Source organism: Myxocyprinus asiaticus, chromosome 39 (assembly GCF_019703515.2).
Source record: "Myxocyprinus asiaticus isolate MX2 ecotype Aquarium Trade chromosome 39, UBuf_Myxa_2, whole genome shotgun sequence".
Lineage (NCBI taxonomy): Eukaryota > Metazoa > Chordata > Actinopteri > Cypriniformes > Catostomidae > Myxocyprinus > Myxocyprinus asiaticus.
The window spans coordinates 28,831,837-28,846,547 of record NC_059382.1 but is presented as its reverse complement, the minus strand read 5'-3'; the positions used below and the strand labels follow the sequence as shown (position 1 = coordinate 28,846,547).

The window sequence follows — 14,711 nt, the reverse complement described above, 5'->3', positions numbered from 1 at the left end:
TACAAATTGTTAACCCTATTCATTTAACTTTGGTGCCTTTTCTAAATGTATGAGGGCATATTTTGTCTAACCAAATAGAATTATATATTTTTTTTCCTTTTTATACCAAATACTTTTTATTCATTAAATTAATTCTTATAATTGAATAATTAGAATGTTATACATATAAATAAATCTAGTCATTTTATGCCAAAATATGTAACTAGGCTTAGAATAGAATATTAAGAAACATATCAAATGTTACAAATGAAAACAGACAAATTCGTTACAGGGGCATATTATTCCCACCACATTTTCCATTTTTGGGGAATTTTTGTCACCTCTGGTGGTACTTTTGCCCCAAGCCCCAATTCATTTCTGACCCTGTGCCCCAAACTGTTTGTGCTACGGATGTGAGTCAAATCTCAAATCGGACTTGTTTCAAATAACGACGATAACATGGGTGAGAAAATTCCCATAGACTTTCATTGAAGGGGGGACCTGAGCCATGTAGAAAAAAGAATGAATAAATTTACAATAATGAGATAGGAACCTGGTTCCTATTATAAATAAATACATATATATATATATATATATATATATACACACACACACACTGGTGACCAAAAGTTTGGAATAATGAACAGATTTTGCTCTTAAGGAAAGAAATTGGTACTTTTATTCACCAAAGTGGCATTCAGCTGATCACAGTGTATAGTCAGGACATTAATAATGTGAAAAATCACTATTACAATTTGAAAAAAATTTTCAGAACTTCTTAAACTACTTCAAAGAGTTCTCATCAAAAAATCCTCCACGTGCAGCAATGACAGCTTTGCAGATCCTTGCATTCTAGCTGTCAGTTTGTCCAGATACTCAGGTGACATTTCACCCCACACTTCCTGTAGCACTTGCCATAGATGTGGCTGTCTTGTCGGGCACTTCTCACACACCTTACAGTCTAGCTGATCCCACAAAAGCTCAATGGGGTTAAGATCCATAACACTCTTTTCCAATTATCTGTTGTCCAATGTCTGTGTTTCTTTGCCCACTCTAACCTTTTCTTTTTGTGTATATATATATATATATATATATATATAATTATTATTATTATTATTATATTTGGATTTTTATATTTACTTACCAGTAAGTATGGTCGATTTTACTTAAATAGTCTGTTTGCAGCAGCCCACATTTGTTATCCAAAGTATAACAGAAATTTTTGACTTTCGATGGCTTATATTACAGGACTGTAAGTCAATGACTAAACCTCAGCAAGCGATTAAACCATCTGTAAATGAGCGCTAACTTTGCCGTCTTCTCCATTCCTCACCGCTCATTTCCAGAATCCCCATATAAGGTAACAAAAACCAAACTAAACCATTTAATCTCACTCATCCAAGTCCAATCAAGTAGTCTTGGAAAAAAAGAGCTGACCTTTTCTAGATTTTAAATACCGACTGATGTCACTGGTGTTGAAATTTTAACAGAGTTTGATTCATGGCTTCATAAAAAGGCCTGTCATCTGCTGCATGCCTGACGTGTGTTGCCAAAGAGCATCTCATTCCCCCATCAAGCGTGTACGCACAGCCCTATAATCATAAATCGCCGTATTTGGCATCACACTTATCCTTCCCCTCTTCTGAGGGAAACAATGACTACAATGATAGAAAAATTGGTGAAACAGATAGCACTGAGAGTTAGGGCTGTTTCACACTGCACATGTATTTTTCGGTGCCCATATTAACGAGTTAGTGTATTCATACTGTCCACCTAGCAGAATGGTGCAATGTTCATACAGTACATGGAGGTTCTGTAGAGTTTCTGTAGTAGTACAACTTTTTTTGTCCTTTAACCAATCGTAGACTTTAAATGTGCCTTGTACATCAACAAACATTATCAGTTAATCAGTGCACACTCTGAACATGTTTTGCATCCCTCTGTGCTGTTTTTCCATTGTTTTTATGTCTTAACGTTGCGGCGTGTCTAACTGTTTTTTTCTGCGCCTCGTGCAGGAGTGCTACGTTTTAGTGTTTTTTAGTAGCAGTGGTTTAATAAAGGAAAATGATAAAATAAAGTGATTATAATTATAAAATAATTATCTTTTCATTTACTCAGCATCATGCTGTCTCAAACTCCTATGACTGTTTTTCTTCTGCGGAACACAAATATATTTTGAAGGATGTATGAGTGTTTTTGTCCATACAATGTAAGTCAATGGGGTCCAACACTTTCAAGCTCCAAAAAAGACATAAAGGCAGCATAAAGGTAATCACACGATAATATCATATTTCTTCAGAGGACATGTATTTAACCAGTCAAGTCACATGGATTACATTTTATGCTGCCTTTATGTTCTTTTTGAAGCTTGAAAGTTTTGGACCCCATTGACTTGTATGGAGTCATTGTATGACATTGAATGGACAAAAACACATCATACATCCTTCAAAATATCTTTGTTTGTGTGAACAAAAAAAGTCACGAGTTTGAGACGGCACAAGGGTGAATATTTGATGAGAGAATTTTCATTTTTGGGTGAACTAACCCTTTAATGACTCATTTGCACTCAATTGTTGCCACCTATTAGCGCAGAGGTGTAATTTAAAGAAAGTCACTGAACAAGTCTTTTTGGTGAAGGATTCAAAAGACCATAGTCACTGGGATGAATCAAAATCTCCACCACTACTTTTTAGATGCTGTGTCAGGTTAAGAGAAACATCAAATTATAAGTGCATCTTGCTGCATGATGCTTTTTTTTTTTTTTTTTTTTTTTACATTTATGCATTTGGCAGACACTTTTATCCAAAGCAGCTTACAGTGCCCTTATTACAGCGACAATCCCCCCAGAGCAACCTGGAGTTAAGTGCCTTGCTCAAGGACCCAGTGGTGGTGGCTGTGGGGATTGAACCAACAACCTTCTGCTTACCAGTTCAGTGCTTTAGTCCACTTCACCACCATGTTCCCTACTACAACAAATTACCACAAGCTTTGATTTTAGTATTCTAGACAATACACTTTTATAATTTGCCTCCCATTGAAGGAATAGTTCACCCAAAATTAAAATTCTTTCATCATTTACTAAGCCTCATGCCGTCCCAGATGTGTATGACTTTCTTCTGCAGAAAACAAATGAAGATTTTTAGAAGAATATCTCAGCTCTGTAGGTCCATACAATGTCAATTCAAGTGAATGATGGCTATAACTTTGAAGCTCCAAAAAGCACATGAACGCAGCATAAAAGTAATCCATATGACTCCAGTGGTTTAATCCATGTCTTCAGAAGTGATATGATTGGTGTGGGTAAGAAACAGATCAATATTTCAAGTCCTTATATATCCTTATAAAAAGCTCCACTTTCAAACAGCCCAATTCTGTATTTTGGCGATTCACATTCTTTGTGCATATTCCCACCAACTGGGCATGGATGAGAAAGAAACAAAGGGGAGGGATAAAGGAAAGGAAAGAATAAATAATCATATAATCATATTTGCACAACAGCCCAGTAGGTGGCAATATGCATGAAGAATGCAAATCGGCGAGAGAAAAAAAAAAGACCTCTCGTGACCACGCATAGGAGAGCTGATTGAAAGTGCATATTTTTTTTGTTTTTTTTTTATAAAAATATTGATCTGTTTCTCACCCACACCTATTATGTCATAGATTTAACCACTGGAGTCTTATGGATTACTTTTATGCTGACTTTATATGCTTTTTGGAGCTTCAAAGTTCAAGCCACCAATTACTTACATTGAATGGAACGACAGAGCTGAGATATTCTTCTAAAAAATGTTTGTTTGTGTTTAGCAGAAGAAAGAAAGTCATATGCATCTGGGATGGCATGAGGGTGAGTAAATGATGAGAGAATTTTAATTTAAAAGCATAGTTGACCCCAATAATGAAAATTTTGTAATTTACTTAACTTCATGTTCTTACAAAGTCGTATGGCGTTCTTATGTGGAACACAGAAAATTAGGTTAAGCAGAATGATAGGGACTGACAGCCTCAGTCCCTATTGACTTTCATTGTATGGGCAAGAGCAGTGTCAACATTTCTCCTCTTATGTTCCACGGAAGAAAAAAACAAACAAAAAAACCCAGAATTTTCAGTTTTCTGTAAACTATCCCTTGCCTGATATATTACCGGGTTCGCCTTGAGGTGAAGTTCTTGTTTACATAGTGTTTGGTTTGTTTGTTTAAATTTCCATTTACTTTAATTCATTGCTAGTTGTTTTTTAAGTGCTTGATGGCAACCGAGCCTCCTCTTCAAATGAATGAGTATTAACAACAGACTGCCGAAAGTCATACTGGAAAGCCATTCATTACAGAGAGGGATGGCAACCCACATCTGCCATGCATTTTACACCCACTAAAGCATTGCAGCTCAATCCATTTGACGCTTGCTTAGACTAACAGCATAAAGCAAACATACATTTACTGTAATGTAAACACAATGCCTCTGAGACTTGTTCTCAAATTATGAAACCATTACATACTCAATGTTATTACCAGCAGCATGAGATTTGAAAAGAGGGTTGAGTCTGTGCTAAATTACCTGAAATGTGCTGGGGTGTTGCTCACTCTCATGTTGTTCCAAACTCGTTGGACGTTCCTTCTGTAGAGCACAAAAGGAGATGTTAGGCATTTTTTTCCCATACAATGAAAGTTAAAATTGACTGAGGTTGTCATTCTGCCTGAGATCTCCTTTTGTGTTCCACAAATAGTGATATAGATTTGGAACAACACGAAGGTGAGTAAACGATGACAAATTTTGGGGTGAACTGTCCCTTTAACACATTTCTCTTTATAAAATAGCTTCAACTAGGAGAACGTAACAGGCATAGGAAAAAAGTAGTTTGAATTTAACTTTGATTATTTGAAATGCCACTCTATGTTTAAAAAACAAAATATCATAATGGTTACTGTGATTATGGTCCTGAGACATAGACAAAGACACATGTTTGTGTGGACAGGGTGTTGTTTTCTTTACTAAGTGTCCATGAACAAGCAATTCTTTTCCTTTTTCTAGCATGAGTCAACAGTACATGAACAAACACAATGTACACAACTGAAGCTGCAGAGTGCAATTTAACACGGTTTTGACTGTACAAAAGTGCAAAGAAACTTAGTTCGGCTATGTTTCAATTTACAAACACACAAAATATTATTTCACAACACATGGCATCAAATTTATAGCATGCAATGCAGACATAACACGCTTCTAACATAGTGGGGAAGAAAGGGAATTTAACTTCCGGTCAAACATGTTTTCATTGTACACACATGAACGACAGCTACAATTTAGTTTAGTTTGATATAGAACACTGAAGTAATGGCTTCCTGATCTTAGATAGCACATGTGCATCTCTGAGATGTCTCTTTAAGAATGTTTTATCTGGAAAGCATCACATTCTAATTAACATCTGCTAAACATCTTCAAAAGATCAGATTTACAAATATTTAAAATCATAAACGTCTCAAAGACATTGTCTTATTGACATCCGAGAGGATCAGCAAACAACCTTAAAAATATGTCTTCCAAATGTAAACACACACATTTAGACTTCTGGGTGATGTACGTGTGCTATCAGGGATCTTTCTGGACACTAAAAAGACATGCGTCAGGGGCTGTTCACTGAATAAGTTTTTGCAACCCTCTGTGCTGTTTTTTGATGTAAATGTTGTTTCAGCATCTCGCGCAGGAGCACTGTTTTAAACAGTTCAAAACACCTGCATTCTGTTTCATTTGTTGCGAGTCTGAATGGCCCCTTTGTGGGTTATTCTCAGGAAACAGTACCATTTATATCAGATTTAATTCTGTCCACTATGTAATGCAAAACACTTTTAAAATAATTTTTCAGTCAACTTGGATTTCCCTATTCATTACCATTCAATAATATATATATATATATATATATATATATATATATATATATATATATATATATATTTTTTTTTATTTTTTTATTTTTTATTTTTTTTTGCTTATATTACTGTATAGGCCTATGTAGTTTAAAAAAAAAAATTTATTTGAACCTTTTTTATTATCCTTTAGACTGTGACATTTCCCTCTACAAAGAATGCTTTGATTTTTCAGACATCATAATTAATGGAGTGACAACATAAAAGTAGATTTCTTTGTTATAGGGCAAAATTATAGTTGATAAAATTATAGATAAAATTGGTTGGCCCATTCCTCTGTGGTGGTTCCCCAATGTCAGTAGTGTTTACAACCATATTACTTTGGACCTGGTGGGAAAATCAATATGATCGCACGGAAAATTGCCGTGTTAGTTCCGAATGTCTTTCCACCTAAATTTGGACCGATGTGCCGCATTAGCATGGGACTAATATTTATGCCCTGAAAATTGCCTTTGACGTCACATACCTTTTGATCTTGGCTAGGAACAAACAACATTTGTGCCTTTTGCATCACATCCATTCAAAGAAGTAAGTGGAAGAAAGCCGTTTTGCTCTCAGCACTGTTGCACATGTGCGTGACTGAAAGTCCAGCTCCGGCCACTGGGGGACAGTTCAGACATTCAGAAAGCATAGTGTGGCAGGGCGGAGGGCAGGGCCGGGTCGTGATTCTATACACCCGGCTCCTAATCAGGCCCGAGAGGGATAAAGGCCGACTGGAGACGGCAGTGCGACAGAGAGAGAGTTACGGACAGCTGTCCGACACCTGTGTGTGTTTGTGTCTTTTGGTTTAAGTCCATTATTTAACTATTATTTATGTTATCAAGCCTTTCCATGAATGTGTTACACATAGATTTTAGCAAACAAAATATTCACAGATTTTTCCCGTGAGATCAGTCTGTGGAAATATGGTTTCTTGAACTTCAGTAGTAACCTTTTCCAATGAAATAATAAAAACAAAACAAAAAAAAAGATAAAAAAATAAAATAAAAAAAATAAAAAAATCCGATTTTTTTTTTCTGGTACAATCAATGGCAGTTTCCTAAGAAATACCATAGTAAAACATATGAAACATGTCCATTTGTTCTCAGCTGTTTGGTAACAGCTGTCTTGGAGCAACGTGTAGTCTTATAATAGCAGCAAACTGTCTATAAATATGTATCAACGCAATGTTGCATGGTTCCATTACAATAATCACTAGATATGGTAGACAAAAGCAAGTGTTCTTTCTTAAAGTCATGCTTAAAGTCTTAAAGGGATAATTCACCCAAAATGAAAATTCTCTCATCATTTACTCACCCTCATGCCATCCCAGATGTGTGACTTACTTTCTTCAGCAGAACACAAACAAAGATTCTTAGAAGAATATTTCAGCTCTGTTGGTCCTCACAATGCAAGTGAATGGTGACCAGAACTCTGAAGATCAAAAAAGCACAAAGGTAGCATAAAAGTAATCCACACGGCTCCAGTGGTTAAATCCATATCTTCAGATGTGGAAAGTAAGTCACACATCTGGGATGGCATGAGGGTGAGTAAATGGTAAGAGAATTTTCATTTTTGGGTGAACTATGCCTTTAAAGTCAGATATCCATGGTTTTAAATGTAGGATTATGCTTTGTGAGCAGTTATGAAAGCAGACATGCATTGATTTGGGCAGGATAGGTTGAACCAAGTTCTGAACATTCAGTATGGAGAAAGCTTTTTACACTATACAAAATCATTACAATTAAATTATATTATCCATACATATGAACCGCCATAAAATAACTGAAATATATATTTTTAAATCTATTTTGTTTTTATTTTATTTTTTTACATAAATTCTCTAATAAATGTGTTTACATAAATTCCTCTTGTTTTAGCAGTTTATCAGGAATGTGACTTATTTTATCCAAATTAAATTATCCAAAAAACAGTATGATTTAAATTTAAAATGGCATATTGTTTCTTTAAACACCAAGAAAGGGGAGAGGAACAAACATAATAGCCTTCGTTGTCTTTTCATTAAATTTTTTCACTGATTTGAGACCATATAAATGGACTTTTCACAACTGAATTGGTCATTTTTAACCCTAGGATAAAATAATCAGGGGTTGTCTTGTTCCACGTTTCACACTGTTCATACCAGGTTATTAATTAATCCTGGGTTGTCATATTTAATCCTGGCTTAATATTCTTATTTTCATATTTGTGTTTAATTACATTAATTGGACAAGTACAGCATGTATTCAGTTTGAATAACTCCTTTATCATTTGTGGAAATGTCTCCTCATCACTCCAATTAACTTGTTTGCCGACACTATTTTATATTTTTAAATGTTCAAATACTTAATGAGGCAAGCATTAAAGTGTGAGATGTTGCATAAGCCAGGGTTAAAAGTCTCCTTTACTCAGGTTTAAAAAGACATTAACCTCAGTGTTAGGCATAGTGTGAAAAGCCTTAAATTTGTATAACTGCTTGTATAGTTAACCACCCTTGCCTTTTGGTTGGTAACATTAGAGGTGTCATCATCAGTCACTTTTGTATTATGACTCTGCTGTAAATCTAAATTTTCCCTTTCATTAGTCAATTTCTGAGCAGACTGCTTACCTGTGATCTTCAAGAGCATGTTCAATGCTTTGTGATTACTGGCAAACTGCAGAATAACTGACGATCTGTGCAAGCTGTTCTGTGTTTGCGTGTGGTTGGTGGTACATGCCCCTGCCCCAACTTTGCTTATTCTTAAATGACACTGGTTGTTTGTACCTTCATGTTCAGTTCTGAATTATTCTAGAGAACACACTTGCATGTCTGTACACCATCTCTAGTACCCACATTTTGTGGGTTACATACACAGAAGAGCCTACTTAAGCCTAAATGTTTGTTCACATATTTACAAAATATTTTCTTCTCCATTGCCATGAAACTTTGGCTGTTGATGGGTCCTTGATGATGTCCATGTTTTCATTCTTGGTTCTTAACACAAAACAAGTCTCGATCAAAGTTTCCTAGTCTCAACTTCACCTCTTGAAATACTTAAGTGCACAATGCCATGAGAACTTTGACAAGAAATGCCCTGTTCTTCAAAGCCTCATTGGGGAAGGCTGCAGTAGATTTTGTTCTGGATGCTGGATGTTTGGTTAGGGTCTCCAGCCTCCAAAGGGGAGGACAGGGCAGTTTGAGCTGTGGTCTTCACCGCGTCTCTGGGGAAACAGCAGCGGAAGAAAGAGCGGAGGTGGTGGAAGACTGCCTTGCGGAAGATGATGAAGATCCAAGGGTCCAAGATGGGGTTAAAAGCAGAGAAGCGAAATGCCATGAGATTCTGCTGGTCATTCCCCACCGGACTAATGGCATTCACAAAGCCACAGATCTGAAAGAGAGAGAGAGAGAGATTAGCTCAGTGGGAAACAGGGCTATCATTGGGGGGTGGTTCTTCAATATCAGTGGTTCCCAAACTTGTCCTGGAAGCCGCAAACACTTCACATTTTTGATTTCTCCCTAATCAAACACACCTGACTGAACTCAACAGCTCGCCAGTAGGCCACATTCACACTGCAGCTGAATGTGGCCCAAATCGTATTTTCTATTTCTTATTTTCAGCAAGTTATGTAGAACGACAGTCTTGATGGATAATGTAGGCTATTTCTAGTTTTTTTAAGGTTGAAATGTAATTGCCATTGAAGCTCAATAATGTAATATTATATACATGTGAAACACACCTTGCCAGCAGCAAAGAACAGCACTACATACACAATGTGTAAGACAAAGTGTTGTTATCTACAGTTGAAGTTAGAAGTTTACATACAACTTAGCCAAATACATTTAAACTCAGTTTTTCATAATTCCTGACATTTAATCATAGAAAACATTCCCTGTCTTAGGTCAGTTAGGATCACTACTTTATTTTAAGAATGTGAAATGTCAGGGGGCCTGGGTAGCTCAGCAAGTATTGACGCTGAATACCACTCCTGGAGTCGCGAGTTCGAATCCAGGGTGTGCTGAGTGACTCCAGCAATGTCTCCTAAGCAACCAAATTGGCCTGGTTGCTAGGGAGGGTAGAGTCACATGGGGTAACCTCCTCGTGGTCACGATTAGTAGTTCTCACTCTCAGTGGGGCGCTTGGTAAGTTGTGCGTGGATCGTGGAGAATAGCATGAGCCTCCACATGCTGTGAGTCTCCGCGGTGTCATACATGTGATAAGATGCACATTTTGACTGTCTCAGAAGCAGAGGCAACTGAGACTTGTCCTCTGCCACCCGGATTTAGGTGAGTAACTGCACCACCACGAGGACCTAGTAAGTAGTGGGAATTGGGCATGCCAAATTGGGGAGAAAATGGGGATAAAAAAAAAAGAATGTGAAATGACAGAATAATAGTAGAGAGAATTAATTATTTAATCTTTTATTTCTTTCATCACATTCCCAGTGGGTCAGAAGTTTACATACACTTTGTTAGTATTTGGTAGCATTGCCTTTAAATTGATTAACTTGGGTCAAACGTTTTGGTAGCTTTCCACAAGCTTCTTACAATACGTTGCTTGAATTTTGGCCCATTCCTCCAAATATTACTGGTGTGACTGAGTCAGGTTTGTAGGCCTTCTTGCTCACATGTGTTTTTTCGGTTCTGCCCACACATTTTCCATCGGATTGAGGTCAGAGCTTTGTGATGGCCACTTCAATACCTTGACTTTGTTGCCCTTAAGCCATTTTTCCACAGCTTTGGAGGTATGCTTGGGGTCACTGTCCATTTAGAAGACCCATTTGCGACCGAGCTTTAACATCCAGGCTGATGTCTTGAGATGTTGCCTCAATATAGCCACATAATTTTCCTTCCTCATGATGCCATCTATTTTGTAAAGTGCACCAGTCCCTCCTGCAGCAAAGTACCCCCACAACATCATGCTGCCACCCCCATGCTTCATGGTTGGGATGGTGTTCTTCTGCTTTTTCCTCCGAACATAACGATGGTCATTATGGCCAAACAGTTCAATTTTTTTTTCATTAGACCAGAGGAAATTTCTCCAGAAAGTAAGATCTTTGTCCCCATGTGCACTTGCAAACTGTAGTCTGGCTTTTTTATGGCGGTTTTAGAGCAGTGGCTTCTTTCTTGCTGAGCAGCCTTTCAGGTTGTGTCGATATAGGACTCGTTGTACTGTGGATACAGATACTTGTCTACATGTTTCCTCCAGCATCTTCACAAGGAAATTGCTCCCAAGGATGAACCAGATTTGCGGAGTTCCACGTTTATTTTCTGAGGTCTTGGCTGATTTCTTTTGATTTTCCCATGATGTCAAGCGAAGAGGCACTGAGTTTGAAGGTAGGCCTTAAAATACATTCACAAGTACACCTCCAATTCAGTACACCTCCTATCAGAAGATAATTGGCTAATTGTCTAAAGGCTTGACATCATTTTCTGGAATTTTCCAAGCTGCTTAAAGGCACAGTTAACTTAGTGTATGTAAACTTCTGACCAACTGGAATTGTAATAGTCAGAACTATTAAGAATTTACGAAACAGTTAGACCTCTTAGATTTTCCTGTCGAGAACTGTTGTCTGTTCCAAGCTTCAGATGCAAAACTAAAGGCGACAGAGCATTTGTTGTGAAGGCCCCATGATTTTGGATCAGCCTGCCCTGGGATATTAGATCTGCTGAATCTGTGTCTGTTTTCATTTCTCATTTAAAAACTCTTTTTATATACTTTTATTTCCTATTATGTGAATATGTTACATTTTTAGCACTTTGTACTATATTGCTGAAAGGTGCTATACAAATTAAGTTATTATTATTATTATTATTATTACTATTATTATTATAATCTCTCTCAGTCCTCTTTGCACCTTGCAGTGCTTGAGGTGAAGACAAGGGAGCACCACCTGTCTCTGTCAGCTGCTGCTGTGGGGACTGCCTGGAGGGTCAATTTTCTTGCTTTCAGCTCTCTCTTAACTGTCCTGTGTTGAGTTTTTGTTTTCCGGTGCCGGTCCGCCTTGACTCTGTGATGACGAGCGGGCTCAGGTTGTAGTGGTTCATCTCACTCACTGCTTGCGCCAACTTTCCAGTTTGAAACCGAGTCTGCATGTTCCAGCATCCAACTCTGGTGTGAGATTTTGGCATCAGAAGTTCCGCTGTCAGAGTAGGGACATCCTCACGGCTTTGATCCCCATCCTTCATTTGTCCAGTTGCCTTGTCTGCTTTGCCCTGACGTCCAATGACATAAGTGTTTTCCCTTGTCAATGTTTCCGTAGCAGGGGTGTTTTTACAGGATGGGGTCGCTAGCCCATGCCCAACCCTCCTCCTTTATCCTGACTTGGGACAGGCAGTGGGCCACTAGGGTTCATTGGTGGAATGTATTATTATTAACAATTAATATTGAATTCATTATTAATAATTAATAAACTTATAGATACTGTTTTCTGTATGAGTACCACAAGTAAAGAGCACAGTTACATAAATCTACCTCTTATCATTTAATTCACATATTTCACTACGTGTGATCCAAATGCATTGCTGAACCCAACTGCTAAAAACTTTAATTTAATTTTATTTCCTTAAAAAGGAACTGAATGTGTCAATTAGAAAAGACATGACTTGCAACTAAATGTTTTAAACCATAACAGGCCTATATACACGGTAAATCAAACCCCATATTCTGTGTTGTCCGTTCCACATTTTAAAGTTTAATCAATTTCATCATCAAAATAGTGTCTAATCAAATTAATTAATAAAACTTTAATCAAATGAAAATAATGAAAATTACTTTTCAACACACCATTGTATTTTTTTTTTAATCAGATGAAGTGCTTTAGCAAAGATTCTCACAGCGTAATTCAAAACACAAAATTATCTTATTTTTGTCAAATAAATTCCTTTAAGACAAAGCATCATAATATAAATGAAAACACTGATAAAAACTTATATTTAGTATGTACAGCACTCTTGCTTGTGAGATATTTCTTAAATATAATAATAATAATAATAATTATTATTATTACTGTAAATACTACATTGCACTATACAGTAGTTATGAAGGCTTTTTCTTTTTTTTTTTTTGGACGGTAGATTCATATCTCTGGTTTAGATGTTGGTTATATGGCCCACTGTGATTATTAAAGTGCAAAATGCTGTGATTTGATTATAGAAATATATTGTCTGCTGGCGCTGCGTGCTTTACAGTAAACGTGTGCTCTCTTCAGTCATCTACTATAACAAGCACAGCACGTGACGCTCATAAAATGTGTTTTGATCAGTCGGTGTTTGCAGACTGTATTTATTTACTGTAATTAAATCAGCGGTTTTATAATCACACTAAGACATTTCACTGTTTTCATTTAATTAACTGTACACTTCAGTTTACAAGGCGTAACGACACGCGCTCATAAGCGTTAGTGCATTTGGAAGCAGCCTTGTGTCAGTCAGACACAATAATTATTTTTTTGCTGGGACCTGCCTACTGCAGAAACCCTGATATCATTACATCTTTTTTATTTTAGTATTGACTTGGTACCAAAGTACTGGTACTTTTGACATCACTACTGAAGGCACATTGGAAAAAATCTGATACGTATCCAATTTGTTTCCACATATGAAACTAACCCAAATTGGAATGAAACATATTTATATACAGTATAAGCAACAATATAGAGGATGGAAGAACCGAGCATTCAATTCAAAAAACCCAAAATACACAATGTTTTCCTACCTAAAAAAGTTGTGATTTCCCTGTAGTAATTTTAGGTAGCTTCCAATCCAAGACTCATTTTCACAGAGGTAACATGAATAAACTAATTTGGTTAACCGCTCCATAGTGAATAAATAAATACTAATGACAAACGGGTAATACAGTTTATGCTTGTCGTTCCAAACCTGCATGTTTTCCTTTCTTCTGTTGAACACAGAAGTTATTTTGCTATTGTTTTCACATAAGCTTTTAAATCCCCCACATTGAAATGTACCACGTTGGCCATATTGTACATATTCGACAGATAAGCTGTGTACTTTTTTAAAAACATTTCGCACAGTACAATGACAGTGGCCAAGAAAATACAGCATGATTTCAAGTCAAAGACGAGTAGAAGAGAAACATCAAGAGAAAGGTCCGTTTGTTTTTTAGGATGGGTTGTACTCCTTGGAACTGTCAAAAGCACTCGATTTTAAGACAAAACAAGCATTCTCTTAAACTGTAATAAACATAACAATGAAACACAACATCATTGCAAAAAATATTTGTTATGAGCAATCTCAGATTTCCTGCAAAAAACAGTCAACAGATTAGTTCTATGATTAAGGCTGCGTTCTGGAAAAACAAAACAAAAAAACAACAGGTCTGCATGTTGGCGCAGTCTTTTCTGCGTCGCAAGACTTTGAAGTTTAGCTTATAAACAGAGACCAGGACCGTTGATGGGAGGAAACTGCACAGATGTGAAGCATCCCATTTCACTGTTCTCAGGGGCTCAAATTCCCACAATCACATCACAGATTGTGCAAATTGCCTCATAGGACGAATAAAGACAGATTATTTGTCAGAGACGTAATGACAGTCATTAAACTTTTGGCACAGAACTTGTTATGCATCGTGCATGTCCAATGGTTGCTAAAGTAATCCATTTCCCCCAGACTGTGGAACATGTTCTTCAAGATCGGCTTGAAATCAGGCATGGTTTTTATTGCTAATACCTGGTTCCTCAATTGCTCATTTCCGTTTAATTTCGCATCCAAATTTTCCATGAAACAAACCTCTGCTTCAAGCAAAACATGCATGACACCAAAAACAACTTGGGAAATGGAAAAGAGAGTTCTGTCATCTCAGATTAATCCAAAAGAGAAGCCTTTCTCATTCTTCA

General features: G+C 36.9%; 1 protein-coding gene across 4 annotated transcripts in view; it reads right to left on the bottom strand.

The window, feature by feature from the left end:
• The window catches only part of ptgir (prostaglandin I2 receptor), a 143,288-nt gene that overhangs the window by 69,400 nt on the left and 59,177 nt on the right, over positions 1–14,711 (bottom strand). For 2 of the 4 annotated variants that reach the window (XR_007895391.1, XR_007895392.1), the window contains exons 3-4: positions 8,485–9,244; positions 4,531–4,590 (exon numbers count right to left, since the gene is read on the bottom strand). Coding sequence is in view for 1 of the 4 variants with exons in the window: in XM_051679449.1 (XP_051535409.1) it covers positions 8,966–9,244 (279 nt within the window). In the remaining 3 variants the exon portion in view is untranslated. Of the gene's footprint in view, positions 1–3,792; positions 4,591–5,943; positions 9,245–14,711 lie in introns of those variants that run through there. The other 2 variants (XR_007895390.1, XM_051679449.1) reach the window with 2 other exon arrangements.